Raw genomic sequence first — 26,840 nt, forward strand, 5'->3', positions numbered from 1 at the left:
GCTGAAAGAAATGAAAAAAAATCTAATTAAATGGAAAGGTTTCCCATATTCATCATTTGAAAGACTTAATAACATTAAAAAAAAAAAAAAAGGTAACACCTCCAAAGTGACTTACAGATTCAATGCAATCCTTCTCAAAATTCCCGTGGTCTTTTTTACAAAAATGGAAAGCCAGGTATCAAATTCATATAGAACCGCAGAAGCCCCAAATAACCAAAACCACATTAAAAAATAAGCAAACAAGAGGAGCCTGGGTGGCTCAGATGGTTAAGTGTCTGACTTCACATCATAGTTCGTAGGTTTAAGCCCCGTGTCAGGCTCTGTGCTGACAGCATAGAGCCTGGAGCCCGCTACGGATTCTGTCTCCCTCGCTCTCTTCCCCTCCCCTTCTTGTGCTCAGTCTCTCAAAAAAAAAAAAAAAAGTTGAAAAATTTTTAAAAATAAACAAAACCCCCACAGAGTTCGAGGACCGTCACTTCCTAATGTCAAAACTTCCCACAAAGCTACAACAATCCAAACCGGATGGCACCAGTAGAAGGACACAAAAACCAATGAAGTACAAGTGAGAGTCCAGAAAGAAACCCAAACATCTACGGCTGCGATAACTCAACAGTCTCTTAAACAAATTCATTTGTGCTAGGACAAATGAATAATCACATTCAAAAGAATGAATTGGACCCGACCTCATGGCACATACAGAAATTGACTCGAATCAACTGTCTAGATGTAAGATGTAAAACTATACAAGTACTATAAGTACGCATAGGGATAAACCTTCACAACCTCAGATTTGGCAATGGAGTCTGAGATTTTTTTAACAATTTTTAATGTTTATTTATTTTTGAGAGAGACAGAGTGCAAGTGGGGGAGGGGCAGAGAGAGAGGGAGACACAGAATCCAAAGCAGGCTCCAGGTTCTGAGCTGTCAGCACAGAGCCCGCCGCGGGGCTCGAACTCACGGACCGCGAGATCATGACCTGAGCTGAAGTCGGATGCCTAACCAAGTGAGCCAACCAGGCGCCCCTGGAGTCTGAGATTTTGTACTCTGTGAGTAACAAATAAAAATAGATTAATTTGAACTTCATAAAAACCAAAAGCTTTTACACATAAAAGGACATTATCAGAATATGATAACCTACGGGATGGGAGAAAAGATTTGTAAATCATATATCTAGTAAGGGTTTACCATGCAGAACATATGAAGAACTCTTACAACTCAACAGCAAAAACACAGACAATCCAATTAAAAAATGGACAAAGGATGTATATAGACATTTCTCTAAATAACATATACAAATGGCCAATATAGCACATGAGATGTTCAACATCACTGGTCTTTAAGGAAATGCAAATCAAAACCTCAATGAGATACCATCTCATACCCACTAGGAAAGCTATAATAAAAAAAACTGGGGGCCACTTGGGTGGCTCAGTTGGTTGAGCATCTGACTCTTGATTTTGGCTCAGGTCATGATCTCACAGTTCATGGGATCGAGCCCTGCGTTAGGCTCCGCACTGTCAGCACGGAGCCTGCTTGGGATTCTCTCTCTCCCTCTCTCTCTGCACACACACCCTCTCTCTGAAAATGAACATTTAAAAAAAAACGTTTTTAATGGAAAATAACAAGCATTGATGAGGATGTGGAAAATAAGAGCCCCCATACATTGCTGGTGGGAATATAAAATGGGGCGGCCAACGTAGCAAACAGTTTGGCAGTTCCTCATAAAAGTTAAAGGCAGAACTACCACGTGACCCAGCAATTCCACTCCTAGGTACACACCCGGAGGAAATCCAAAACTGGAACTCAAACATGTACATGTACAAGGATGCTCACAGCAGCATGAGTCACAGTAGTGAGCAAGTGGGAAGAGCCCAAATGTCTACCGACAGATGAATGAATAAACAAATTACAGGCCAGCTGACCTTCACTGCTCATGCGTTCCATATTTATGAATTTGGCCACTCACTATAATGTATTTATACACCGAAAGTCACCACTCGTGGCTTTCGCATTCATTCTCAGACACGCACAGAGTGGTGAAAAGTTTTGAGTTGCGAGTTTCCTGACGCACTTGTTCTCAGCTGATGCAGAGCAAGGTGAGGCTCTGCCTTCTGGGCTCAGCTGTCAGGGTGCAAACAGGTATCCTTCTTGTGGTATATTTAGTGCCATGGTTTTCACATCTTTGTGCTCTTTGTTGGCGATTTTACTATCTGAAAGAGCCGCAAGCATGATGCCGAAGTGCGGTGCAGGGCCTAAGCACAGGAAGGCTGGGACGTGCCTTACAAAGAAAATACATTCGTGAGATGAAGCTTGGCTCAGGCAGTTGGATGAGTTCAATGTTAATGAATCCACGGTGTACGTTAAATAAGGTGCGTGCAGACACCACACCCGACACAAGGCTATGTGTCAGTCAGTTGGTGAACATGTTGTGACCACAGGCTTCAGGCACCCAACCCTATATTCCCCTCCCCCTTCCAACACTGCTCCGTTTTCCCTAATTCGGTTGGGGGTGACCTTACAGAACACAACCACTGAGAAAACGAAAATGAACTGTACACCCACAGACTGGACTGTTATCCAGTCATAACAAGGAATGAAGCATGGACACACGACACCATGGATGAACCTCAAAAACGTAACCCTAACCAAAAGAAGCCAGAAACGAGAGGACACATATTACAGGATTTCTTTCACATGAAGTGGCTGGAAAGGGTAAACCCACAGAAGAGAAAGCAGGTTAGAGAAGGGGAGAATGAGGAGATGAAAAGTTGGGATTAACTATATGTGAATTTCACCTCAAAAAAATTTTTTGGGGGGCACCTGGGTGGCTCAGTCGGTTGAGCGTCCGACTTCGGCTCAGGTCACGATCTCACGGTCCGTGAGTTCGATCCCAGCGGCGGGTTCTGTGCTGACAGCTCAGAGCCTGGAGCCTGCTTCAGATTCTGTGTCTCCCTCTCTCTCTGCCCCTTCCCCGCTCATGCCCTGTCTCTCTCTGTCTCTCAAAATTGAATAAATGTTAAAAAAAAAAAAATTAACAACAACAAAAACAAATTTTCTTTGACAAATATGGTATCACATTTGGTCCTGGTTCCTGGCACAGATCTCCAAAACCCTTGGAATGTCCTGAGTGACAGAGGCATCTTTGATTCTCATGAGACAACTCTTGGTGGCCCCTAGACGGGGTTGGCTGGATGGGGCTGGTTACCAGAAAGGCCAAGCCTTGATTAGACACTTGGATCTTTCAGCCCCACCCCAATCTCCAGAGAAGGGTGAGGGGCCGAAGGCTGAGTTAGTCACCAAGGGCCAATGATGTTAATCAATCATGCCTGCATACTGAAACCTCCATAAAAACCCATAACCAATGGGGTTTGGAAAGCACAGGAGGTGCCAGGAGGGTGGCGCGTCCTGGGAGGGCATGGAAACCCTGCGCCCCCACCCTATACACCTCTTCCAGCTGGCTGTTCCTGAATTGTATCCCTTACAATAAGCTGGCAACAGTCAGTAAAACAGTTTATCAGAGTTTTCTGAGCCGTTCTAGCAAATCATGGAACCTGAGCAGGGGCGTCATGAGCACCAGCCAGTCTGAAGTATGGGAGACGGATGCTTCAACTGGCATTTGGAGTGGGGGCAGTCCCATGGGACCAAGTCCTTAACCTGGGGGCCTCTACGAGCTCAGAGTAGGTAGTGTCAGAATTGAATCAAACTGGAGGACACCCAACCAGTGTCCGGAGAATCAGAGCTGGACAAGTGGTGTTGGAAAGGACAACTCTCGTTTGGGTCAGAAGTGGCGTTAGTAAAAATGCTCAACAATGCATAGATCTCACTTTTGCACTAAGACAAATCTTCCCACCTCGCCCACCCCACGGCACCATTTTTTCCCCTTTCGGGAAAGGAGTGCTTTATCTGCAAAAGAACACACCACCAACAGGTCAAACAGAATGTGGCCTCGCCTAAGTGCCAGTGCCAAACCCCACATAAAGTAGAATGCCTTCACTTCACCGACAGTGCCATACATTCAGGGTCACGCGTGGCTAAAGCCCCTCACGCTTACACAAGAAAGTGTCCTGTGCCTGACAAAGTGCCTTTCCCTGCTGTGGGCACAGATCCACTGTGCTCACCGGGGAAGCCAATCGCCATCTTTCTTCATCTCTGGAATGGTGACTCCCTCTGGGCGGGTGGGTCTCAGAGGCTGCTTTCTCAACCCGCCTTTCTTACACAGATCAACCAGAAGGCGAGGACACCACCTCACCAGCGGCAGTAACAACGCATGCTTGGAAATGCTCGGCGTGTGCTGGGCGCTGGGCCGAGCACTTGCCTTCCATCTCCGAATCTCCCTACCAGCCCTGAGAGGCAGGCACAACTAGGAGCCCCATCGAGCGGACGGAGAAACTGAGGCCCAGGGAGGGGACCTGTCCACTCCCCCTCTGCTTGCTATCTCAAAGATCAACTCACCACACCTACAGCTGAGGAGGAACCAAACGCAACCCTTGCCTACGTCAGGGCAGAAAAGCCATCAGGACACCCGCTCACAACCACCCTGCTTCAACCAGTACTCCGAACCTACGGGAGCTCCTTTCAGGGTTAACCGGCGTCTACTTTCCCACAACCGTCTGATCTTCACAAAGCTACTAAAGCAGAGACCTATGTTCGGATATCTGCAGAACACAATACATAAAACCCTGTCCCTGTCGCACAGATGTGAGCAACCAGCGGGATTTGTGAACAGTAGACATCCTAGGTCATGCCTGTCTTGGGTATTTATGCAACACGTGTACATCCATGATCACAGGCTTGCTGGCTCAATCCCAGCTCTGACAATTACCGCGTGGCCTTCACCACACGACTGGGTACCCAGGAGCCCCTTCATCCAGAGACTGGGGCGGCGATGACCTTCCTCCGTGACTCATCTGGAGACTCAGTAAGTACCTGCTGTGCAGAGCACCTGGCCCAGGGCGCACGCCTCAGGGGACCTGTAACTGGGCTTGTCCCCAGGCCCCTCCCACAGTGGGCCTCGATTCCTGGGTTTTCTCAGTGCAGGGCTGCCCTCTAGAGCTCTGGGGACAAAACCTCCTCCGGGGACAAAACCTCCTCCAGGAACAGAGGAGACCAGCATCCGTCCTGAGCAGAACAAGCTGCACTTCTGCTAACAGGCTCACAGCGGCCCTTCTGCCCCGGGCACACAAGCCTCTGCAGGAATTGGTCAGACGAGGAACCCCTAGGAACAGGACCTTCCTTTTTTTTTTTTTTTTTTAAACAGAAAAAACTAGCCGCACAAAAACAGAGTTCAAAGGAAAACACGAGCCCAAACTTGAAAAACCTACTATACCTATAATGAGAGAATCATACCGTAAGTAAATCATACCTCAAGGAACTGGACTCGAACAAAAACTCTTAACCTGAAACCAGAGGCTGCCCTGGCTTGCTGGAGGCCCAAGGGCAGTGAGCTGCACGTGTGCGCCCTCTAAAGGGGCATCTGGGGACGTGGCGACATGCAGGGCGGGGCAAAGGAACTGGGAATAGAAGCTCCAGGAGCCGGGGTCCCACCCCGCCCTTGTAAGACACACGGGAGCACGCGCACACACACACCCGCTCACCCCAAATAAGAAAGCCTAGGGATCCCGAAAAGAGCACGCGGGGATGCAGGACACCCTCAGAGAGGCCCTCTCTGCTTCCTCAATGCCCCAGTGTAGCCGAGGGTGCTGTGCCCGGGAGGGACAAGTCCTATGGCCACAGGGTCACCGGGAATACCTCGGGGAACCCAGTCCAGGAAGTCTGGACGCAAGGCTCACTTGAGATACATGAGCTCAGGGCTCGTGTACCACGAGATACGGGAGAGGCAGTGACCCACAGGGCGGACCTCTCTGTGGCCCCTATGCGGGTGGGCAGGTTGCACCTGCTCAGTCTGGGTTTCGGAGCACCTGGGGCTTCGGCTTGGGGCTGGCCTAGGTCTCCCCCACTGCGCCGCACGAGGCTGAGAAGCAGGGCTGAACAAAAGCACCAACCGTGCTCTGCCCTGCCCCAACAGCCCCAGACATGCAGCCAGCCCCACAGAGCCACCTGCTGAGCCAGGGCACTGCAAAGGCCAGGCACTTGATCCTCCCTCCGAGGGCTCCCTAGCTGCCCTCCCATACGTGGTCTGACATTCCACAAACGCAGGGTGACCACTCGGCCTGGAGGGACTCTCTGGAATGCAGTCCTTACGCACACCAAAACGTCAGAAGGGACAGACGTGGCTCTTCTCTGGGACAAGTGTTCTTAAATGATCTCCTGCCGTTCCGCAGTGAACTTCACGCAATCCCAAGTGGTGGACGTGCCAGAGGGGAGAAAACACTGGGTCATCTCAGCTCTGCACCAACCGCCTGTGCAAGCTGGAACAGAAGACACCCCCTCTGGGCCTCAGAGTCCTCAATGGTCTCGAGGGAGACAAAGGGGTCTGACTGCAGCCTCAAAACCAGAAAAAAAAAATGCTTCTGAGAGAAACAACCCAAGTGTCCGTCGATGGGTGAATGGGTCAAGAAAACACAGGGTGTGTGCACGCACGTGGATACACATACACACACACACACACACAGAGGAATGTTATTTGGGTTTAAAGAAGAAGGAAATCCTTCACGGATGAACCTGGAGAGAGTATGTGAAGTGAAATAAGCCAGACAGAGAAAGACAAATCCCACATGGTATCACTTATAGGTGGAACCTGAAAAGGCAAGGAAATCATAGAAACAGAGTAGAAAGTAGTTATCAGGGACTGGGGGGCGGGGAGGGGGGAGATGGTCGATCAAAGGGTACAGACGTTCAATTGTAAGATGAACAGGGTCCGGGGACCTGGGTGTGATGCGGTGACGAAGGCTGACAACGCCAGCATTAGCTCAAATTTGCTAAGAGTAGAACTTAAAAGTTCTCACTCCAAAAAAAACAGGGCATGTAAGGTGACGAACGCGTTAAGTCAACGGGGAAAATCTTCTCACAACTGTGCGGATGCCAAATCATCACGTGGTGCACTCAAATGTCTTACAATTTCATTCGTCAGTTATACCTCAGTGAAGCTGGAGAGAAGAAAGTGCTTCTGGGTCCCGCAGTAATCGGCAGCCCCAGGGGAGCAGTCCTTGCGTGGGCCCGTGGGCTAGTGCAGCTCCCAGTGAGGGCAGGAAGCAGCCGAGAGCCCGGTGGGGGAGACAGCGAGGGCTGGGGTCACAAATGCTGAGCAACCACCCCTCCTCCAGGGGGCGAGCCACTGGGGAAGGCTCCACTCGGCTCGCCAAGAAGCTGGAACGGATCTGGATGGCCCCCGCGGCCCCTCCCAGCTGCCAAACCTTCCCTGGGGCTGCGTGGGCACTGAGCAGCGTCCCACACCCGGCAGGAGAGGCCTGGGGCAGCGACGGGTGCTAACAGAGGCGGCAAAAGCCACCACAGGAGAAGTGCCAGCTGAGGCACAAGCACCACGCACCCCTGTCTCTTGCCAACGTTTGCCTCTCGCCAAGAAAACCTGGAGAGCAGCAAGGGTCCCCGGGCCAGGGGAGAGAGCTCCACGAGCCAGTGCCACTGACACAGCAACGTACAGCCTCTGGGTGGGACCCTCTCCCCCGGGCCAAGCCCCAGCCTCCTGGCAGAACCTTGGGGGCACTGGCAGGCTGAGCGGGCACCACCAGGGTCCAGGTGGCTGCAAACACAGCTCCCGGTAAGGAGGGGAGGGTGTGCGTGTCAGGGACCAGACAGCAGACAGGTCAGTTTCGGGGAACACAAAAGCCTTGCTGGGCTGTGGGACCCCAGACTGCTTCTGAACCTCAAAGGAACTAATCCGCGCAACCCAGAGATTTAACTGGCCACGGGGCTCCCATACCACCCACCCTGCAGAATAACCAGTGTGCACAAATGCCAAGAGCTTTCTGCAGATGGACGCAGTCTCCCCAGCCAGTCGGCGGGCGGCTATCATCATCCCCTACACACAGGCTTCCCCCAGGGAGCTGAGAGGCCAGCGACACCTGCCCAGAGACTCATCCTGGCATCAGTCCCCGCCCCTTCTCCACACTCCCGGAGCAGTGAGAGGCCTCCCGACGCACCACGTCGGAAGACCGCCCTGCGGCTTGCTGCACGGCCCAGCCAGAGCCGGGCGGCATCGCGCCCCTATCCCCTGCCTCAGCCCCTGCTGAACAGACACGGGGCCTCTGCCCATGCAGACAGGCTGGCCTCTTCTCTCTAGAGTGGCCGGTCACCGGGCCTCTCGGGTCTTGATTCCCTGAAAGCCTCAGGACGACCCAGGCTACTATGACCGGGGCCCAGGAGGGCCCGCAGCCCAGTCCCACTGAGTCACGCCCGCTGAAATGGCACTTGGCTCCCGGCGGGCCAGCACACCTGAGCACCGTTCCCAGAGTCCTTGATGCCTGGTGGATTGCAGAACAGCCAGGTACAAGCAAGGGGCCCACTAAGCAAGTGGTGGCTTCCCAGGGAGATCTCCTTCCTGAAGGAAGGCAGAGCTGCCAGCAGCCAGTCTAGCTAAAGCTCACCATGGCCTCTTGGTGGCGCCTGTGAGGAGCAGAGGTAGGCTGCCAGGAAGGCACTTTTTATTTTAATTACTGGGCTCTAAAAAAAAAAAAAAAAAAAAAAAGCTATGATCTGAATGTGTCCCCCCAAAACTCCTACGTCCAGTCCTAAGCCCCAAAGGTGACAGACTGAGGAGGTGGGACCCACCCTCACGAATGGGATGAGTGCTCTCATAAAGGAGACCCCACGGACCCCTTGTGCCATCCACATGAGGACATGGCGAGAAGTCTGGGACCCAGGAGAAGGCCCCCCCTGACTGAGCGGCCACCGTGATCTTGGACTCCCAGCCTCCAGAACTGTCAACGGTAAATTTCTGTTGTTTATGAGCCATTCGGGCTGTGGTATTTAGTTACAGCAGCACAAACGGAATAAAACTATAAAAATACATACACCCATAGCGTCTAGAAAATACATATGGAGGGAAAGAAAACGACAACCCTTTACAGTCCTTCCACCCAGAACACCATTTTCAACACTTCTGATCAACTTCATTCCTTTTGTCTAGAAATACCACACATAAAGTTGCTTTTTTCACCCAACAATATTCAACACCTTCCTCATCCCAGCAGGTCACTGAAGCTTCCGCTAAGAGGCACCGAAAGCACATCCGCCCAGTCGCCTACCGTCGGACAGTCAGGTGACTTCGCATGCCGGCCCCTGCTCACGGCCCAGTTACCGACCCTCCAAGACCACGCACGAACTCTGGCCCCGTCACGGCATGTCACTGCCGACTCGGGGGCCGCACGCACCTTCAGGGCAGCTGAACGGGACGTGGCCCGGCTGCTCCCCAAGAAGGCCACGTGCACCTGCGCCCCCAGCCCCCGCCTCCCACGCGAGATGGACGTGCCAGCGCTCTGACTCGGGCGTCCGCTCCCAGGGCTTCCAACACCCCGCCGCGCGTGCGTCACCGGCTCCACCTCCTCTTTGGTGAACTGTGTGTCCTTCTCACTGCCGTCCCCGGATCCTACCTTGTTTTTGAAGTACACCTCGATGGGCATGATGAAGCCAGCGTAACCCGACTCCTCCACTTTGTAAGGGGGCTCCTTGCACACTAAAAAGAAAGGGAAACGCATCATCAGCTTCCTGCACATCCAAAAGCCCGGCCGCAGGCGGCGGTAAAGCACGCAGACCCTCCACACCTCCCCTCCGGGGCTCAGCTGGCCTCACGGGACTGCGGGGCTTTCCGGGAGGCCAGCTCCCCCGGGAGTGTCAAATCCCATGGAATTCGAAGCATCACAGGGCACAGGAGGAGCAGAGCGGGAGAAAGGTGACCCCAACGCGGAAGTAGAGCAGCAGAGGGGCACGGGAAGGGGCGCGACACCAGCTGAGACGGAGGAGCCACTGCCGGCCACAGGCCGCTCAAGTCCAACCGAATCAGGGCAGTGAGCGTAACTTGGGTGAGGTGCCAACCCCGTGGGGCCCCGGCATCCCAGGCAGGGCGGTGTCCACCACCTTCCTCTGCTCCCTCACACCCGTGAACCGAGGCCCAGCTGGGAGCCAGCGCACAGGCGCGGGGAGATGGGAGACGGTGATGGTGGGTCTAAGCTGGGACTCTCCTGGGTTCTATTTTAGTGCTGAACAAAGGCATTCCCAAGTGACTAGACAGAGATTCGTTAACCTCAGAGGCTGAAAAGAAAAAAAAGCTGAAACTAAAAAGAACAGCAAAGTACAAGCAAAATGACCTCCAGCAATCTTACCCTCCGGAACAAACCTCAATGTTTTGACATGCATGCTGTCATGAAAATACCGTTCTCCCGCTTTTAAGAAAAACCAGCACAGTACAGGTCAAATCTCCTGGTCCTCCACCCCTCCCTCTCCAGAGGCAATCACTATTGGAAGGCAGGAAAACATCCCGTCAATCGTGAGAAACAATTATGCACACCTCTGCCCCGGTCAGGTAATTCTTAAGTGGGCCAGAAATTGCTGGAAAAAACAGTGCATGGAAAAAAATGAAAGCGGGCTTTTTAAAATGAAAACATTGTAAGATTTTTCTCTTAAAAAAATCTTTTAAGCTCTCAAATCATCAAATATCAGATCTCAAATATCTCATGAGTCTCCCCTAACCCAAACACTGGCCAATGGGGTAGATTTGGAACAGGCAGAGGCCATCATAGGCAGGGCAGCCTTGCATGGGACCCCGGGTTGCAAACCACAGGGGAGCAGGGGAGGGGTTCGTGGCTCAGGCCTCACAGAGAGCAGTCTGGAGCTACAAGGACAGCTGAGGGGTAAGAGCTGGCCTTGGCTCCCTCCACCCCATCCCACCCTCCCTATGAGGCCGGCTACCGTCTCCCCAGCGGTGTGCTCACTCGGCACTCTGGGTGCCAGTCCCCACTCCCCACTGTACGAAAAGCACATGGCTGGTAAACGAGGCTTACTCAACCGGACTGGCCTCCCCAGTGGTGTCGGGGAAGGGGGCTCCCTGAACAGTCCCAGGACATGCCACAGCGCACAGCACAGCCTCCTGGAGGCCAGCAGTAGCCCTGGCTGCCTCTGAACCCTGCACCCTGAACACTGTCACTGACATCAGGGTCTACACCTGAATCATCACTGCCACCAAACACAGCAGTGACTGCATTCATTCGTGTACTCTACACCATTTACGTCGGGCACCGTCAGGTGCTGGGATGATGACAGAGGCCATGAGAACGTCTCTGGTCTGTCGCGGGTTTCTCTGGGTGTCACCACCCTCTGTCTGACAGTTAGCCCACCTAGAAGTATGGAGCAGCCCTGCCCCCAGGAAACAGGCGGTGACCCTGGTAGCCTGGGACACTGTCACAGGTGAGCTCAGCAACAAATCTCTATTCCAGCCAGTCTCCTTCTGCTCCTCGGATATCCTCCTGTAGGTGCTGGATGGGAAGCTCAGGTGTAGCCGACCCCAAGACACCTCTTTACCTCCCCCTTAAACCTGTATCGCCCAGCATCCACGCTCAGGACGCGAGCTGCCCACCACTCACCCAAGGCCGCACGGTCAGCCCGACTCCTCCCTCTCCCAAGGTCACCCAAGTGCTATCATGTCTGCCTCCAAAACACTCTAGAATGTACCCCACCGCCCCAGCGTCCTGTACCACTGCTCCAGCCCAGGCACCCTGCCTCTCTCACATGGGTTACCGCCAGCGCACTAGCCGTTCTGCCTCGGGCTCACTCCCAGGATCTTCTGCACAGGCAGCTGTAATGATCATTCTGAAGTGTGAACCGGACCGGGTCCCCTGATGGCACCCCACTGCCCTCAGGACCAACTTCAAGCCCCTCCATGGGGCCGCAAGGTGTTTTGTCACCTCCAGCCTCACCTCTCATCAGCCTGGCCTCAGGTCCCCTAAGACCCAGCCACAGTGACCCTCTCACATCATGGATCACTTCCTTCTAATGACCTCATTTTGAAACTGGGGGGCCACTCCCTAACCAGAAGCCTGCTGGTCAACAGAACCCACCCTGACTTACAAAGAGCTGTCAATAACAGTTCCCATCCACCTGCAGCGAAGAGCCCAAAGAAACAGGAAAAATTTGGAGACTACAGGAGAACTTGGGGAAAATTAAAAAAAAAAATTTAAACCAACAAACTAGAGCCAACGTCCTTAGATCCCAGATATGCCCAACAAATAAAAACAAGACATCTAAAAAGGGACAATTAGAGAGTAGGAAAGGGCTCCTAGATGTTACAAATATACCACTTGCAATTTTATAATTCAATGGAAAGACAAAGTTGAGACTGTAGAATGAAAAGACACATTTTTAAAGGGTGAGATGTAAGAAAACAATTCAGATTAAACAAATACTAATAGCAACTGATATTTATAAAGTACCTACTGTGTGCCAGGCACTATTCTTAGCACTATTCTATACATATTAGCTCATTTAATCCTTAAGACAACCTTGTGACACAAATACAATTGTTTCTGTTTTACACAGGAAAATATTTGAGCATAGAGAAGTTAGGTAAAGAAGCATCCCAGGAAGAAGAAAGAGAAAACAGACATTGTCAAAGAAGTAGGAGAAAACTTTTCTGAGCTAAAAATGAAGAACACCAAACATCCAACGCTAAGAACAACAAGAAGAGCCTAGAAATAATGCTATAAAAAATATTCTAAATGTTTCTAGAGAAAAGCAAACAAACAAAACAGGTCCTCTGCAATAGCATGAGACCCTGATAGCAACAGACTCTTCAGAAGACAAAGAAGCAGTACTTTAAAAGCTCTAAGTGATAGTGATTCTCAAATTAAAATGTTATACCCAACCAAACTATCAGTCACGCATGAGAACAGAACAGCTAGCACTTTCGAATATCCCAGGAGTCAGAGTTTATTTCCTACACACCTTTCTTTAGAAACTGTTTAAGTAATTAGTCTCTTAGGACATTACTCATTAGAAATTACTCCAGTAAAACAAGGCAAAACACCAGGTAATAAATAAATCCCTGGAAGAGAACAGTAAAATCCCGGGGTAATAGCTACAGAGGTGGCCTTGAGAGCTGCCAGTCCTCATTAAAGAAGGAAGACAAAGAGAACCAGATCGGAATATCCAGGAGGGGGAAGAAACGCCACCAGATAAAGGAAGTGATGGACAGAATATGAAAAAAATGCGGCTCTTCTGATGAAGACACAAGGCAAGGGGAAAAAAGGGAGAAGCAAATTTTTCACGAAGTTACAGCCCAAACATGAGGCAAAGTAAACAGGGCTATGTTTTCACTAAGAATGATAAAAAGAACTCATCTGACCTTGACATGACCTTGAGTGGTCTCCTTGGAGTGGCCCAGGGCTCAGCGGATGAGTGGCATCCTGGCAACCCGACCAGCCTAGCAGCGAACAGACTCAATACAGTCACGACGGTGTGTGGTTTCCAGCGTCTAGAATTAACCCCTAATCTGGGAGCAGAAGTGCCCGTTTCAGTTCAACAGCCTTAACGGGGCGCCTGGGTGGCGCAGTCGGTGAAGCGTCCGACTTCAGCCAGGTCACGATCTCGCGGTCCGTGAGTTCGAGCCCCGCGTCGGGCTCTGGGCTGATGGCTCGGAGCCTGGAGCCTGTTTCCGATTCTGTGTCTCCCTCTCTCTCTGCCCCTCCCCCGTTCATGCTCTGTCTCTCTCTGTCCCAAAAAATAAATAAATGTTGAAAAAAAAAAATTTTAAAACAGCCTTAACAAGGTCAAGTGTGGCTCCCAAAAGGAGGGGTATAAGGTTCAAGGGAAGACAGGGATGCTCACGTGTTTCTCTTCCCAGATGGAGAGTCAGAAAGCACTGACCAAAGCTGACAGGGCTGAAGAACCCATTCGCTCGCTCAGTAAACAGTAAGCGCCTACGATACCTTTCAGCACCAGGGTCACGGCAGCAAACTAAAGCAAAACACAAACCTCTGCCTTGGGGGAGGAGGGAAGGTGGAAAATACAAGTGATATGTACTCTATGTTAAGGTGGCTAAAGAGGGGAGAAAACAGAAAAAGGCTAAGAAGCGTGTGGCCGTGTGGGCGGTTAAAGAAAGAAACCATGAGTTCGGCCCAGCAGCCAGAGCTCTTTCCAAAACGGTGACTGCAGCCTCTGCGGAGGATGCAAATGGTGAGCAGGTTGGGCTCCTCACTCAAGGTCACAAGACTCACAGAGATGACCACTGAAAAGATGGTCACTTACCCGCACAACATTGGAGGAGACGCTGGAGGAAGGGCGGGAGTTTGGGATAGAGCTGGTGAGTCAAAGACAGGGCTTCAGTGTGGAAGACCAAGAAGCAAGTAGCAAATCCAACGTTACTGCTCTAAGATGCGAGGGAAGGACAAACCCAGGAAGGGCCAGAGCGCCCCCGGGAGGGGTGACAGGTGTGGGACAGTAAGGGGAACTCCGCGCCCTGCACACCTCTGTTGGGTTTGTTATGAGCACGTATTCGATTTAAAAAATACTTTTAAAGCCCATCAAGTGTAATTTCAGACAGCCCTGCCCCAAATTCTCTTCAACCTGATCCACGTTGCGCTGACAACTGGCAAGATGAGTTCTGTCCACACAACACACAGGGAACTGGGCGTTTATCATCTGATACATTTGATGCAGCCGCTGTGTGTGGGCATCCGTCCGTCCGCACTCACAGGCAGACTTCGCAACCAGCTCGATTCAGCTACTGATTACACCTCTTCCCTTGATGCGCTCAGAGGGCGCACCCCACTCATCACCCCCCTTCCCAAGTTCCTGGAGCTCAGAGGCTGTGCCGCTTCCATTGACCACAGCGGCCCACTGGGCCTCTCCGAACCTCAGTGGACACATCCACCTTGCAGGGATTCTGGGAGGCCCCACGTCGCCGGGCTGTCGTGGCCCATGGCACAGAGCAAGGGCATGATAAACACCGACTGCCATTAACATTACTCCTGGTGGCTGCTTGCTTACTGGCCTGGTGGGGACAGAGATGAAACACGCAGCTTGCAGGTGGATGGACGGCACCCTGGGGCCACCCCAGAGAGAAAGGGAGAAGAGAGGGGAGGGCAATGGTGGAGGAGAACTGGAGAGGAGGCAGCCCAAGGAAGCACGGAGGGCCCAGGCCAGAAGGCTGGCAGCCACAGACGGCACTCTGCTGCCAGCACAGGCACCACCTGAGCGAATGGGCGTACCGGCCGCCGGTAACACGCTGCGGCACTGACCCAGCCCCTGGGCCCGTGTGCAGACCCTGCTTTAAAGCACAGGCTGCGTAGCCGGCCCGCTTGCACCTGCCCCCCATCTGGAAGGGGGTTGTGGGGAGACTGAACAGAGACCCCGCACAGGAAAAGAGCTCAGCAGAAAGTGCCCAGGAAGCACCATGGCTTATTATTACTGAAGATGCTTTATAGACAGCTGCTGTTGCAGGAACCAGATCCACTCTCCTCCAGGATGTGCAGAAAGAAGGAAAAGCAGACAAGGTGAGGACCCAGGAAAGCAGAAATGAGGGAAGGGAATAAATGAGAGCCAATAGAAGAAACCAGAAGAAAAAAAAATGGCTACCACACCACTAGGACTCTCCAGCTGCCTTCCCTCGTGAACCAGAACTTTCTACATGTGTAACATACATCACTTCCCCAATAGACCACAAGTCACTTGCCGGCACAGGTCCAGGACCCCAGGGGATCCTACAATGTGCTCCTGCTTCAGCCTGAGGCCATCCATGCCTGCTTATGGCTTGGCCCCATGGCCCCTGGCACTTGGGACGGAGGGCTCAGCAGTGGCTCTCACCACGCTGAACTATTCTTCCAGCAAGAGGCCCTTCTCTCCTCTGTCAACACATCCATTCAAGAAACCATGTACTGGACCCCTGTGATGTACCACACCTCACCCAGGGGGCTCCACAGTGAGAGCAGACACGGCCCCGGCCCCCACAGAGCTGACAAGACAGCCAACAACTTCATTCCAAATTCCCCAGGAGTGTTCCCTGAGCCCCATACACTGAGTTCCCATTCTCTGCCTCATCAGACCATAGGGCCACAGATAATCAAGATCTGTGCAGAATGCATGAATGAGGCACTTACTTCTGCCCAAGAAACGGCAGTCTGAGTGTGAAGGGGTGAAGCAGAGAAGGAAGACACATAAGACAGCAGTAAAATGAGATTTTTGCCCCAAATGTCATGAACTCCTTAAAATGGCATCTCTCATCAACTGTAGGCCCAATAAGCAATTTCCTGACTCCTCACCAGGTGGGTGTAAGTCGCCCTTCCCACCCACTGGCCTTCGGCTACGTTCTCTGGGTGCTTCTCAGAGACCGAGTCTAAATAATGACACAAGACACAGTCACCACCTCCTTTGGCTTTTCTCTACAATGAATTCATCAACTGAAGGAAAGGCAGGCAGGAGGGAGGAGGACCATTTTAAGGTCGGACAAGGGCCACATCTTGGCTGGGCACCTTCTCTCCAACCCGGCGAGGGGGGCAAGCCAGAAGCTCCCAGAGTGTGGGCCCTGTTGCTCCTGGGGAGAGGATGGAGACAAGCCTCCAAGAAGCGATGACACATGGGCGGTGGCACAGCCCTGAGCCCCTCAGGGCTGCCCAGCCAGGCTGGAGGCACTCACCGCGCTTGGGCTTGGGGAAGCTGTCATGCAGCCGGAAGACCACTTTCTCCACGAAGTGCTGGATTTCACATTGCTCGGGGCCACGGACAAACACCATCCAATCGTGGGTGAACCCCTCCGTTGTGGGCTTCTTGCGCAGTTGGGCACGGTGTCCCAGCTCTAACTTGACCTGGACAGTGCACTGGAGGGAGAAAGAGGCGGGCACGGGTCAGTGATGAGCCCAGGGCAGGGGACGGCAAGATTCCCACCCCATCGCCTACAGAGCGTGGCCAGCACTGGCCATGGGAGGCGCAAAGACCCCTGGGCACTGCCACGGGCTTCCCAACCCACAACGAGAGTGCAAAGAGCCTCCTGGGGCTTACAGTGAACCAGGCACTGTGCGAGCGGCCCTGCGGGCCCTTTCTCCAGCCCGCCCCCTGGAGGCCCTGTGCTTCCTCCTTCTAGCCCTCACCCTCCACCCCAGCAGGACAACCTCCCCACTGTTCCTCCAAGTCTTGCTCATTCCTGTCTCAGGGCCTTGGCACCTGCGGTTCCCTCTGCCTTGGACGCTCTTTCCCTAGGCCGTGGCTGGCTCCCTCTGGTCACTGAGGCCTCGGCTTGAATGTTACCTTCTCTGGGAAGACCCCCCCCCCCCCGCCCCGGGCCACCCAGTCTGAAAGCACCCACCACCACCCCCATCACCCTGTGTCACATTGTACATTCTCAGCATCTGTCACTATTGGAGCTCATCTTGCTAACAAGCTGCTGGCTCTGCTCGAACACCTGCTGACTCTTGGGGCTGCCTCCTGGTCCAGAGCTGGAATCCTCACCAAGAGCTCCCTGAATACAACCCTCAGTGTGACCCAGAGTGCAATTACCTCATGAGGAAAACAGATGAGGAAAACGAGGTTCTGAGGTGGAGCTGCTAAGCTGCACACAGTCAGCTGGCAGGGAGCGGGGCCCAGACTCAAGCGCAGGGGTGCGTCCCCCGAGGGCCCACTCCCTTAGCCCCTGCCGTCTTGCCTCCCTGCTCAAGTCACCCAAGCTCCTTGATGAAAGCGTTTTCACTCTCCTCCGCCCCACAGGATGCCTCTGGGGAACAGAGACCCTCGGGGTCACCTGAGTCCACAAAAGCATCGCCTGTCAGCGTTAAAAGCAGAATGGTGGTTCGCAGTTGGAATGGAGGGGGCCAGGAGGAAGCCCCCGGGGATCTGGGGACCTCGGCAGTCAGGCTCTCTGCGTGTGTGCGACACTGTGCCTGAAATGTAAGGTAGCTCCTGCCGGTTCCACTCCACCGAACACAAAGCCACAAAACTTTTGAAGCACTCACACCCCTCGGTGGGCCAAAAGCACTGATGGGGAAACCACTGTAAACACGCACTCTGGTGTGTGAGATCCTCCCCAGTCTGCTGGGAGATACAGCCTGACACCTAGTATCAGATGCAAGAATGTTACAAAGAAACCAGAGGCCAAGAGGACACTTGTTCCTAAGTGCCGAGGACAGCCAGGAGCAAGTTGTCCGCTGGCGGGTAGCGGGCAACCACGCTTCCCCAGCCAAGCCACCTCCCACCCGCCCCGTGCCCTCTCTCCAGCCTCCTCCCCGACCGGAGACGTCCTGCTCTGGACTCTGGACCCCCTTTCTCCCCAGTTGACCTCATGTGACCTCCTGCCTCTTCTCTGGGATCCCTCCACCCGGGCAGATCCCGCTGCCAATGCCAGCGGCTCCCTCCCTCCGCGCCCTCTCACTGGCTGCCAGGCCAGGAAAGCAGGACAGGCACCAACTGTCGCTTTGCCGGTTCAGCTCTCAATGGCTCGCCACTCCCTCAAGTAAGGTCCAAAGGCCTCAGCACACCTCCCGTTTCCCGCTGGTGTGTTTCCTCAGGCCCAAGACGCCCGTTATTTTTCCCCTTTTAAGCTGTTTAAAAATTATTATTTATTTGGGGAAGAGCGCAAGCAGGGGAGGGGCGGGGGGGGGGACAGAGGATGTGCAGCAGACTCTGCTCTGACAGCAGAGAGCCCGATGCGAGGCTCAAACCCACAAACCGGGGATCGTGACCTGAGCTGAAGTCGGACACTCAACCGAGCTACCCAGGTGACCCCCCGCTTTTTAAAGCTCTTTCAGGTCTGAGTACGTCTTGCCATCTACACGGAAGTTTTACGTGTCGAGGTGTGCGCGTGCCCACACAAACACAGGAACTGGCCCTAAGCTGGCGGCGTGCCTTAGAGGGTCCACGGCAGTCTGTGCGCCGATTCCGCCGCGCCCACTTCACCCCATGCCGGCTCCCTGGTTGCTCGCTGCTGCCTCCTCCGCAGAGACCCCATCTAGCCCGCCCTTTCACGTCCACGTCGGGGGCACACGGGGCATTGATGACACCAGAGAATTTACACTATATAAGAGCCTTCCTAGATCAGCAAATTGTAAGTGGTGCTCTCCCAAGGGGAGGAACCAGTAAGGACACTGGGAAGGACAGGGCAGGCCCAGTGAGGGAGGGGCTGGCGGGAGGCTCCGGGCGCTGAGTGAGCCAGCTGTCGACCACAGAGCAGGGGTACCCCCCGCACAGGCTGCCGGTCACTGCGGGGCTCCACAGGGAAAAGCGCAGGGACTTGCAGGGTCCGGGGCCACAGGAGGGAGGAGGGAGGGTCGGGGTGGAGCATTTAGATTCCACGCGGCAGGAATGGCAGCCAACTGTATGCAGATGATGGATGCGAGGAAACGGTATCTGAGTCAAAGTTCCCCGGCAATTGTGTACAGCCTGGGCTGAAGGCAGAAAAGGACAGACAGACAGACAAACAACAAGCCTGCTAGGAAGCAACCAGAGGGAGTGGCTGGAAAAGGAGATCTAGTCGAGTCTGAAAGGGGAGAACTGGTAGGACTTAAGACTGGACGGAGGGACGCCTGGCTGGCTCAGTGAGAAGGGCATGCAACTCTTTTTTTTTTCTCATATTTATTTATTTTGAGAGAGCGCATGTGCACGCATGGGGGAAAGGCAGAGAGAGGGAGAGAATCTCAAGGAGGCTCCACACTGTCAGCACAGAGCCGGACACGGGGCTCGATCTCACCTACCATGAGATCACGACCTGAGCCAAAATCAAGAGTCGGACGCTCAACTGACTGAGCCACCCAGGCGCCCCAGAAGAGCATGCAACTCTTGATCTCGGGGTCATGCATTCAAACCCACGCTGGGTGTAGAGATTACTCAAATAATAAATAAACAAACAAACTTAAAATTAAAAACAAAAGAGTGGACGGAGGGGACACGAGGCAGCTCAACCCCAAGACCCAGGGCACTGGGGTCCTGCCAAGCAGTGGAGGGGGTGGGGGGGAGGGGGACAGGCGACAGGGGATATTCAAGGGGAAACACACCAAAAGCTAGATGTGAGAGACTAAACGTCTAGATAAACAAGCAATGCTCAAATCAACCAGCCTCCCTCTGCAGAGCACTGTACACGGGCCACGTTCAACGAACCCAAACAGTGTTTCTGTTACCCCGATGGGCTGTAATCCCCAGATGCCCTTACACGCATGACAGAAACTCTGCCCCTCTCGCCGGTGTGTCCTCACAGAGAAATCGGGAGACATTCTCTGGACTGCGGGGAGGGTTACAGGTGAACTGAACACATGTCATCTTAACAATACACTGGCAAACGACTTTGGCTTTTGGTTCTTCGGAGTTAACTCCTACGCAAGGCGATGTCGCCTCAGATTCTGCAATCCACCAATCGGGCCGCTCCAACTTTGGCTGCCTTCTCAGCATTTCTGATGAGCTGGGGCTCCTACCCGGGGCACACAAGGGGCAGGGCAGCTATTGAGAAAGAATGGAAGGCCACAGTCCCGTCGGAGGGGGAACAAAGTGCCAAAAGAACGCTCCAGAGGCCAAAGTAAACAGGAAGGTTCTGAAGCGGCACCGGATGATCTCTGTCGCTGGCAGACCGTGCCCAAAGCTCTGCCCGGGCAGCATCTAGGCCCCGGGGGCTGGCACCAACTCAGCCTGGACACCCCCCAGCCTTGAGGTGCCAACGACAGCACATGCTGGTGCACTAAGGGGAGGAACGCTCCCCCGAATAAAGACAGGGAACAACACAACCTCTGGGCCACTCTCTTAGAGAAGAAATCAGATTCAGTAAGACATTCGTGCTACTCGCACTGGAGGCAAGCAAGACACTGGGCCCGGCCAACTGCTCCGACTTGTCAAGTCATGATAATTTATTAACACAACTAAGCCAATTCCGCCTTCAAGGTTCTGCCCCCCTCCTGCCTTACTCCACCTGGACTCCTGCCCCATGCACGAGAACCAGAGAACTGAAACACAGTTAGCTCTTTCTCCAGGAAGGGTGCCTGGCTAAAGAGGTTAACTACCGGTTAGGTTAAGCTCTCAACGGTCTTGGAAGGAATGAATCTCATGTGTCCTGCCTGTTGCTTGGAGGCGCTCTGTGCAACCTGGCCCCTGGGGACCAGGGGACCCGGCCTCAGTTCCTGCCATGTCCCAGCACCCGGGAACTGTTTTGCCACCCACTCCCCTAACAAAAGCTGGGAACAAAGGGGGGAACGTTCCAGGCCTGTCCTGGAAAGAGCTGACCATTTTACTTCTGGGAGATCATCTGGAAGGTCTGTAGATGGAGACAGAGCAGCTCAAGGGCTCTGAAGGCCGTCCTGGGACAGCTAGGCTTGGGCTAAGGGCCTCGGCAGGGCACTGTCCTCCCTCCAGATCAACTGGAACCCAAGGGCCATAATGCTAAGTCCTGCAAACCAGGCGAACAGATCCTGGAGGGCAGCTTCCCAGGCACGTCACTGAAGAGTACAGGTCCCTCCAAGTGTGGGCTCAAATGGCCAATGCCTGGCAAAGAGGGCGAACCAGCCCAGTTCCAACATCTCCCCTGCTTCCAAGGCCTTTCCTCATCAGATTCTTCCCATATCCCACTAACCCTGCCTTCAGCCTGGGCCCCAGAAGGCAGGTCTTTAACGAGTTTATCTGGAAGACCGCCCCTGATTTCCTGGTGGGAATTCTCTTCAACAGATGATGCCCTTTCCTCAGGGAATTCGTACTTTACCAAGTGGTATAATTATGCCTGGAGTTTGGCTACTGCATGCAATTCCCTCAGATACAACAGTCCCCTCCCCTCCCCTCCCCTCCCCGGAGGAGGAACACCGAAGAGCCTTCTCCCCTCATCAGCCTAGACTGACCGTGCCAAGTCCGGCTGGATTCGGCAGGGCTGCCACCGACCCGGTCCACACCACAGAAACGGGAAAAGGTGCTGGCCCTCATAGAGCGACAGCAACACAGACCAAATAAGATACTCTTGGCAGAACTTTCTCCCCCAGACCCAGCTGGGGGCTCTCAGGAGCAGCCACTGGATCAGAAGGTGAGAAAGATGGGGACATGATGGTTATCCCTCGGGGACAATCCTCTCAAGCAGAAGACTGCCCACACAGAGGCGGGACAGAGCCGAGGGCAGGGGACCTCCCCTAACACCTGCATCAGGCCTTGGTCTTTTCACTGGGGATGCACAGGGGGCTGGTGGCCAACAACGGCACTCATCGGGCCTCGTCCCTTTGGCCCAGGGCACAAAGTTAATGACGAAGGGACAAGAAGGAAGGAGCTCAGTGAATGTCTCTTTGAAAACTAAGGATAAGTGTGTAGACCGTGAAGATACTCGAGGACACCCCAATCCCTGGTTTTCAGGTGCCCAGGAAGAATGCCCTTACCAGCCTGCCAGGGAGGCCTGGGACAGGGTTTATATTACATCCATTTGAGATGCCCGCAGACACGTAGATGGAGAACTGGCTGTCACCAAAGTTCTGCGGGAAGCAGTGCTGGGAAATTTCTGAACGAGCACAACCCCAATAAAGGCATCCGTCACCAGGTCAGATGGGCCTTGTTACAAAAGGACTGATCCCTAGTTGCTTTTTCAACCGACGGCTGGCAAAGCTAAGGGCAAGACTTTGTGTTAGAAACTATGATGGATGTAAAGGCGAACAGAACTCTGGTCCCCACCTCAAGTACTGTGCAGGGTTATTAACTTTAGGACAAACCACTTGGCACGTCAACTGTTTCGGAGACAGGGTGGCGGAGAATAGTGCTCTGCACAAGTCTGAGCGTTTCTCGGCAAGGTTTGGGAAAAGGACAGTTACCTAGGAATCCCACCTGGCCCTGACACCTCCCGGGGCCATCCTGAGGCTCCATCATGACCATGTCTGTAAAACGGGCCATCGCGGTCAAAAACCAACCTCCTCTTCTGGAACAACGGAGGACGGTCGACAGCAGGCGGGTCCCAAATTCAAACTTGGGAGAAGCAGCAAATATCAACTCAACTGGGTGATTCAACGGGTCGGCCGCCCTCCTCGGGTAACGGGCCCAATGCTTCTGTGAAGGGAGGACTCCCTGGTCCTTGGGAGAACCCAGACTTCTAGATCCCCCTAGGCAACCCCTGTGACCAGAGACCCTCCCCCATCGCCCTTTCTCCATCCTTTTACTGTCTGCTCAGCCTTCACCCACACCCACTCCTTCCCCTCCATCCTCGGAGATAAATCACAAGCCTCCCCCCATGCACCAGTCTTCCCCCCTAAAGAAACGCAACCCCCACACACAATGGGCCTGTAAGTATGGACTAGGCAGGGTGGCTGGCGGAATCAAATAGGTGGGTAACAGTCAGGGCAAAGGAAGCCAGAAGGACTTTTCCTGGCCACGGGGAAAGGATTTCAATGCTGAGAAGTTGGGAGCGCAGGGCAAAGCGCAAGATCCCCCTTCTCAGCTGGAAAGTTCTAGAGAACACAACAAGAAGGTAAGGAGAATCAAAGCCTCCCGAAGCAAGCAGGCCCTTGGGGGAAAGTCCTGTTGTTCCCCATCGGACTGAGGCATTTACAGGTTTGGGGCAACTCAGGGGAGAGAGGGAAAGCTGCGATTCTGCTGGGTTCAAAGCATTTGCCCCGCACCCAAGTCCTAGGACGCTCACAGCCAACTCACCCACTTGGGTAGAGGACACCATTCTCTCCTGTCTTCCCAGAGACTGCTCTCTCTGTAAAGAAGGGACAGAGCTCCTGGGCCTCTCCCAAATTTGCAGAAACACAGCCAGGGATAAAGAATCAGACTACGGAATGCCACACACTTTCCCGTGGGATCGGGTTCACTTGCAAATACTTCTGCAAGGAGTTAGGCTAGCACCTATGGTGCTATGGAACTTTCTGCCATGAGGGAAATGTCGTCTCTCGGAGCTGTGCCTTAAGGTGGCCAGCAGCTCACTAGTGACAGTGAATGGGCCCTTAAGACGTGGCTGGTGCCACGCAGAAATCGACTTTTTCCGTTTTGGTTCATTGACACGTAAAAAGCCACAAGGACTAGTGGCTACACACCAGGCAGTGGGGCTCTCACTGACCAGCCCAGCAGAGTTCACCAGTCCACCGAAGCAAGACCGTTCTCTCTCTCTGTCACAGGCCAAGAATGCCGTCCACCCTCACCCTTCCACTTACATAAATGACAACCACCCAGACCGCCAGGGCCCAGCAAGTCACAGGGGAATAAACACACTTGGGCCTAAGATACCTCCCTGGGGGACTGACTCGCTGGTGGGGTGACAGGCAGGAGCCACATCCTATGCCTGAGAGGGACCCAACATGACTTTCCCACGGGTGGGTTCCATTCCAAGTGGACCCTGAAGGTATATTCTGTTTTGTTTTCGTAACTCAGTACAGACTGGAGGTAATAGGCTCTGTCCCTGCAGAAGTGAACTCCCACCCGCTGCCACGATCCACCACTCCAGCCCACCTCTCAAGAGAAAGGTAGCAACGCCAAAGACGAAAGAGAGATCGTGGTGAGAAGGTCCCACAAGCACAAGCCTCAGCGATCCTGTACCCCCACAGTTGACCGGGATGGGCAAGGGGCGGTCTCCTGCCTGCACACCTCCCAGCCACACAGCGCCTTACCAGACAGCACCGCCTCGGTGGCGCCAGCCGCCAGGGACGCCCCAACCTGCCCTGACTGACTGCAGAGATTTCAGCTGCCACCCCCGTAGCCCCACACTGCCGCCTCTCCTGGCCCCGTGCCCCTGGGAGCCACGGGCACTGGGGAAGGATGAAGAAATAAATGACCCCAGGTCGGGGGCCGCAACAGTCCCGAAGAGGGTTAGGGGCTTGGGTACTGAAGAGGAGACGGTGCAGAGCTGGTGAAGGGGGCCCCAGGGGCCTGAACGGCCTGGGGTTTATTTCAACTGACACAATTGTCTCCGGGTTTCCAGACAGAAGGGCAAGGGGGGCCATGGGGAAAGCGTATGGAATCTGGGGAGCCCCCCTGGGTTTGAAGCAAGGATCCCAGTGAAGGCTCCAAGATGCTGGGGAGGGAAGGGACATGGGGCATGCTGAGGGGAGGGGACAGTGGCTGAAAGCCAACACATCAGGCTGGGGGATGCTGGAGGGAAGTGGGAAACCCTGAATTCAAGGAGAGAGGTACAGGGGGCTGGGGAAACTGCAGGTCTGTGAAGGGAAGCCAGTTGAGCTCGGAATGGGCAGACCGAGATCTGGACTGGGGGAAAATGCGGGGAAGTGTAAACCAGGGTTGCAGGGGCAAAGAGGACCCAAGCTGAGGGGAGCGAGGCATTTGGTGTCTCGAGGGCTTGGGGGGCTCCAGGTCGGAGCAGAAAATGCCCCTAGGCCTGGTCTGAGGGCTGAAAGAGAGCCCCTCAGACACTAGGGGCCGAGGGACTGAGCAGGGCCTGAAACCAGAGGGAGCTGAGAAAGCAAGCCCAAATCCAAAGTGGGGGTGATGGGGTGGGCTCAACGCAGGCCTGGGTCCTTGTGTGAAAAAAACCCAGACCTTAGCCAGAGGTCGAGGGGAAACGGTCACTCAGGCTAAGGCAGTGGCAGGAGCAAGGGGGAGCAAAGGCTCGGCCCTGGAAGAAAACGAGGGAAAAAAGGCTTAGGGTGGGCCTAGGTGAGAGGAAGCAGGGGGCTGCACCAAGGTTCTGGGGGTTCTGCGGGGTTGGGAGGAGGGGGATTTCAAACCCCAGCAAGGGTCTAAGGAAGCAGCAGCAGCAGCAGCATTAGGCTGCGGGCTCAAGGAGTTTGAAGGGACTCAGGCCCAAGAGTCCAGAGAGAAAAGGAGACAGGCCCTGGATCCAAAGAAGGGTGGTACAGGGCCAGATCTGACAAATCTGAAGGGTCCCGGGGACAGCTGTGGGGCTCTCTGGGCTGGGCCGGTGTCCCCAGGGGTGCCTGTGGGACTCTGGCGGGGGTTGGGCTCCCCACGGGGTTCTGGGCCGCGCTGGGGTCCCAAAAGGCATCCCAGGGGTTTCTGGGCCACCAGTGGGGGCTCTAGGCTGGTTCAGGGGCCCGAGGAGTGTCCCAAAGGGTGCTGGGCTGGACTGGACTCCCAGGGGGAGTCCCAGGAGAGTCTGAGCCGCCTGTGGAGGCTCTGGCCTGGGTCGGGGTCCCGAAGAGCGTCCCAGAGCGTTCTGGGCTTGCCTGGGATCACAAGGGGGCATCCCGGGGGGGGGGGGGGTCTGGGCTGCACTGGGGTTCCGAGGGGCGTCTCAGGGGGCTCTGGGCTGGGCCAGGCCGGGGTCCTCATAGAAGTCCGAGGCGCTCTGGCCGGGCCGGGGTCGGGATGGGGGAGGGGCGCCCCCGCCCCACATAAAGGCCGGGGGAGCGGCGGGCGAGCACAAAGCGGGGCGGGCGGGAGCCGAGTGTGGGCGGGGAGGCCGGGACCAAGGAGGGCCGGGCGGGCGGGTCGTGGGAGGGAGGGAGGGGACCGGGCGGGCGGCGGGCTGCGCTGGGGCGGCGCGGCCGCTCCTCACCTGATTGTCCATGGCTGGCGCCCCGCCCCGCCCCCGGGCCCCGCGTCGCTCGCCGCCGCCGCCGCTCAGCGCCGCCCCGCCGCCCTCATTGTCTGTCAGGCACCGCCGCCGCCGCCGCTCCCGGCTGCCCGCCCGCCCGCCAGCCCCGCGGAACCGGAAACCACCGCCAGTTCGGGTCGCGCACCGACCGCGGGCCCCCGCCGCCGACTCTGGCCTGCCGCCCCGACTGGCAGCCTCCCGGGCCAATCGGCAGCGCGGACGGCCGCTCGTGGGGCGGGACTTCCTTCCTGGCGGGGGCCTGCCGGGCTGCGGTCGGAGGGACGAAGCCCGCAGCCAATGGGAAGCCCGAACCGGAGGGGCGGTGGGAGGGAGGGAGGGAGGCGCGAGGCGAGCCCTGCGGAGGGGAGCGCGAGGTGTGCGCCGCACGTGGAGGGGGGCGGGGGCGGGACGGGCGCGCCGCGCCGCGCCTGCGCACTGCGGCCCGCAGGGGGCGCTGCCTCGTGGCCGGAGCTCCCGGGGCCTGAGCCTAACCTAGTCC

The 26,840-nt window shown here is 54.9% G+C and overlaps 1 protein-coding gene across 1 annotated transcript in view; it reads right to left on the reverse strand.

Moving 5' to 3' along the window:
* MLLT1 (MLLT1 super elongation complex subunit) overlaps positions 1-26,339 on the reverse strand; it is a 67,328-nt gene extending 40,989 nt beyond the window's left edge. The window contains exons 1-3 of the mRNA XM_047095509.1: positions 26,303-26,339; positions 16,541-16,721; positions 9,510-9,592 (exon numbers count right to left, since the gene is read on the reverse strand). Coding sequence (XP_046951465.1) covers positions 9,510-9,592; positions 16,541-16,721; positions 26,303-26,314 — 276 coding nt within the window. The 5' untranslated portion in view covers positions 26,315-26,339. The remainder of the gene's footprint in view (positions 1-9,509; positions 9,593-16,540; positions 16,722-26,302) is intronic.
* Positions 26,340-26,840: the final 501 nt, after the last annotated feature.

The sequence above is a fragment of the Lynx rufus genome, unplaced genomic scaffold, assembly GCF_022079265.1.
Source record: "Lynx rufus isolate CCGP_SWC_20201006 ecotype Redwood Valley unplaced genomic scaffold, mLynRuf1.p SCAF_4, whole genome shotgun sequence".
Classification (NCBI taxonomy): Eukaryota; Metazoa; Chordata; class Mammalia; order Carnivora; family Felidae; genus Lynx; species Lynx rufus.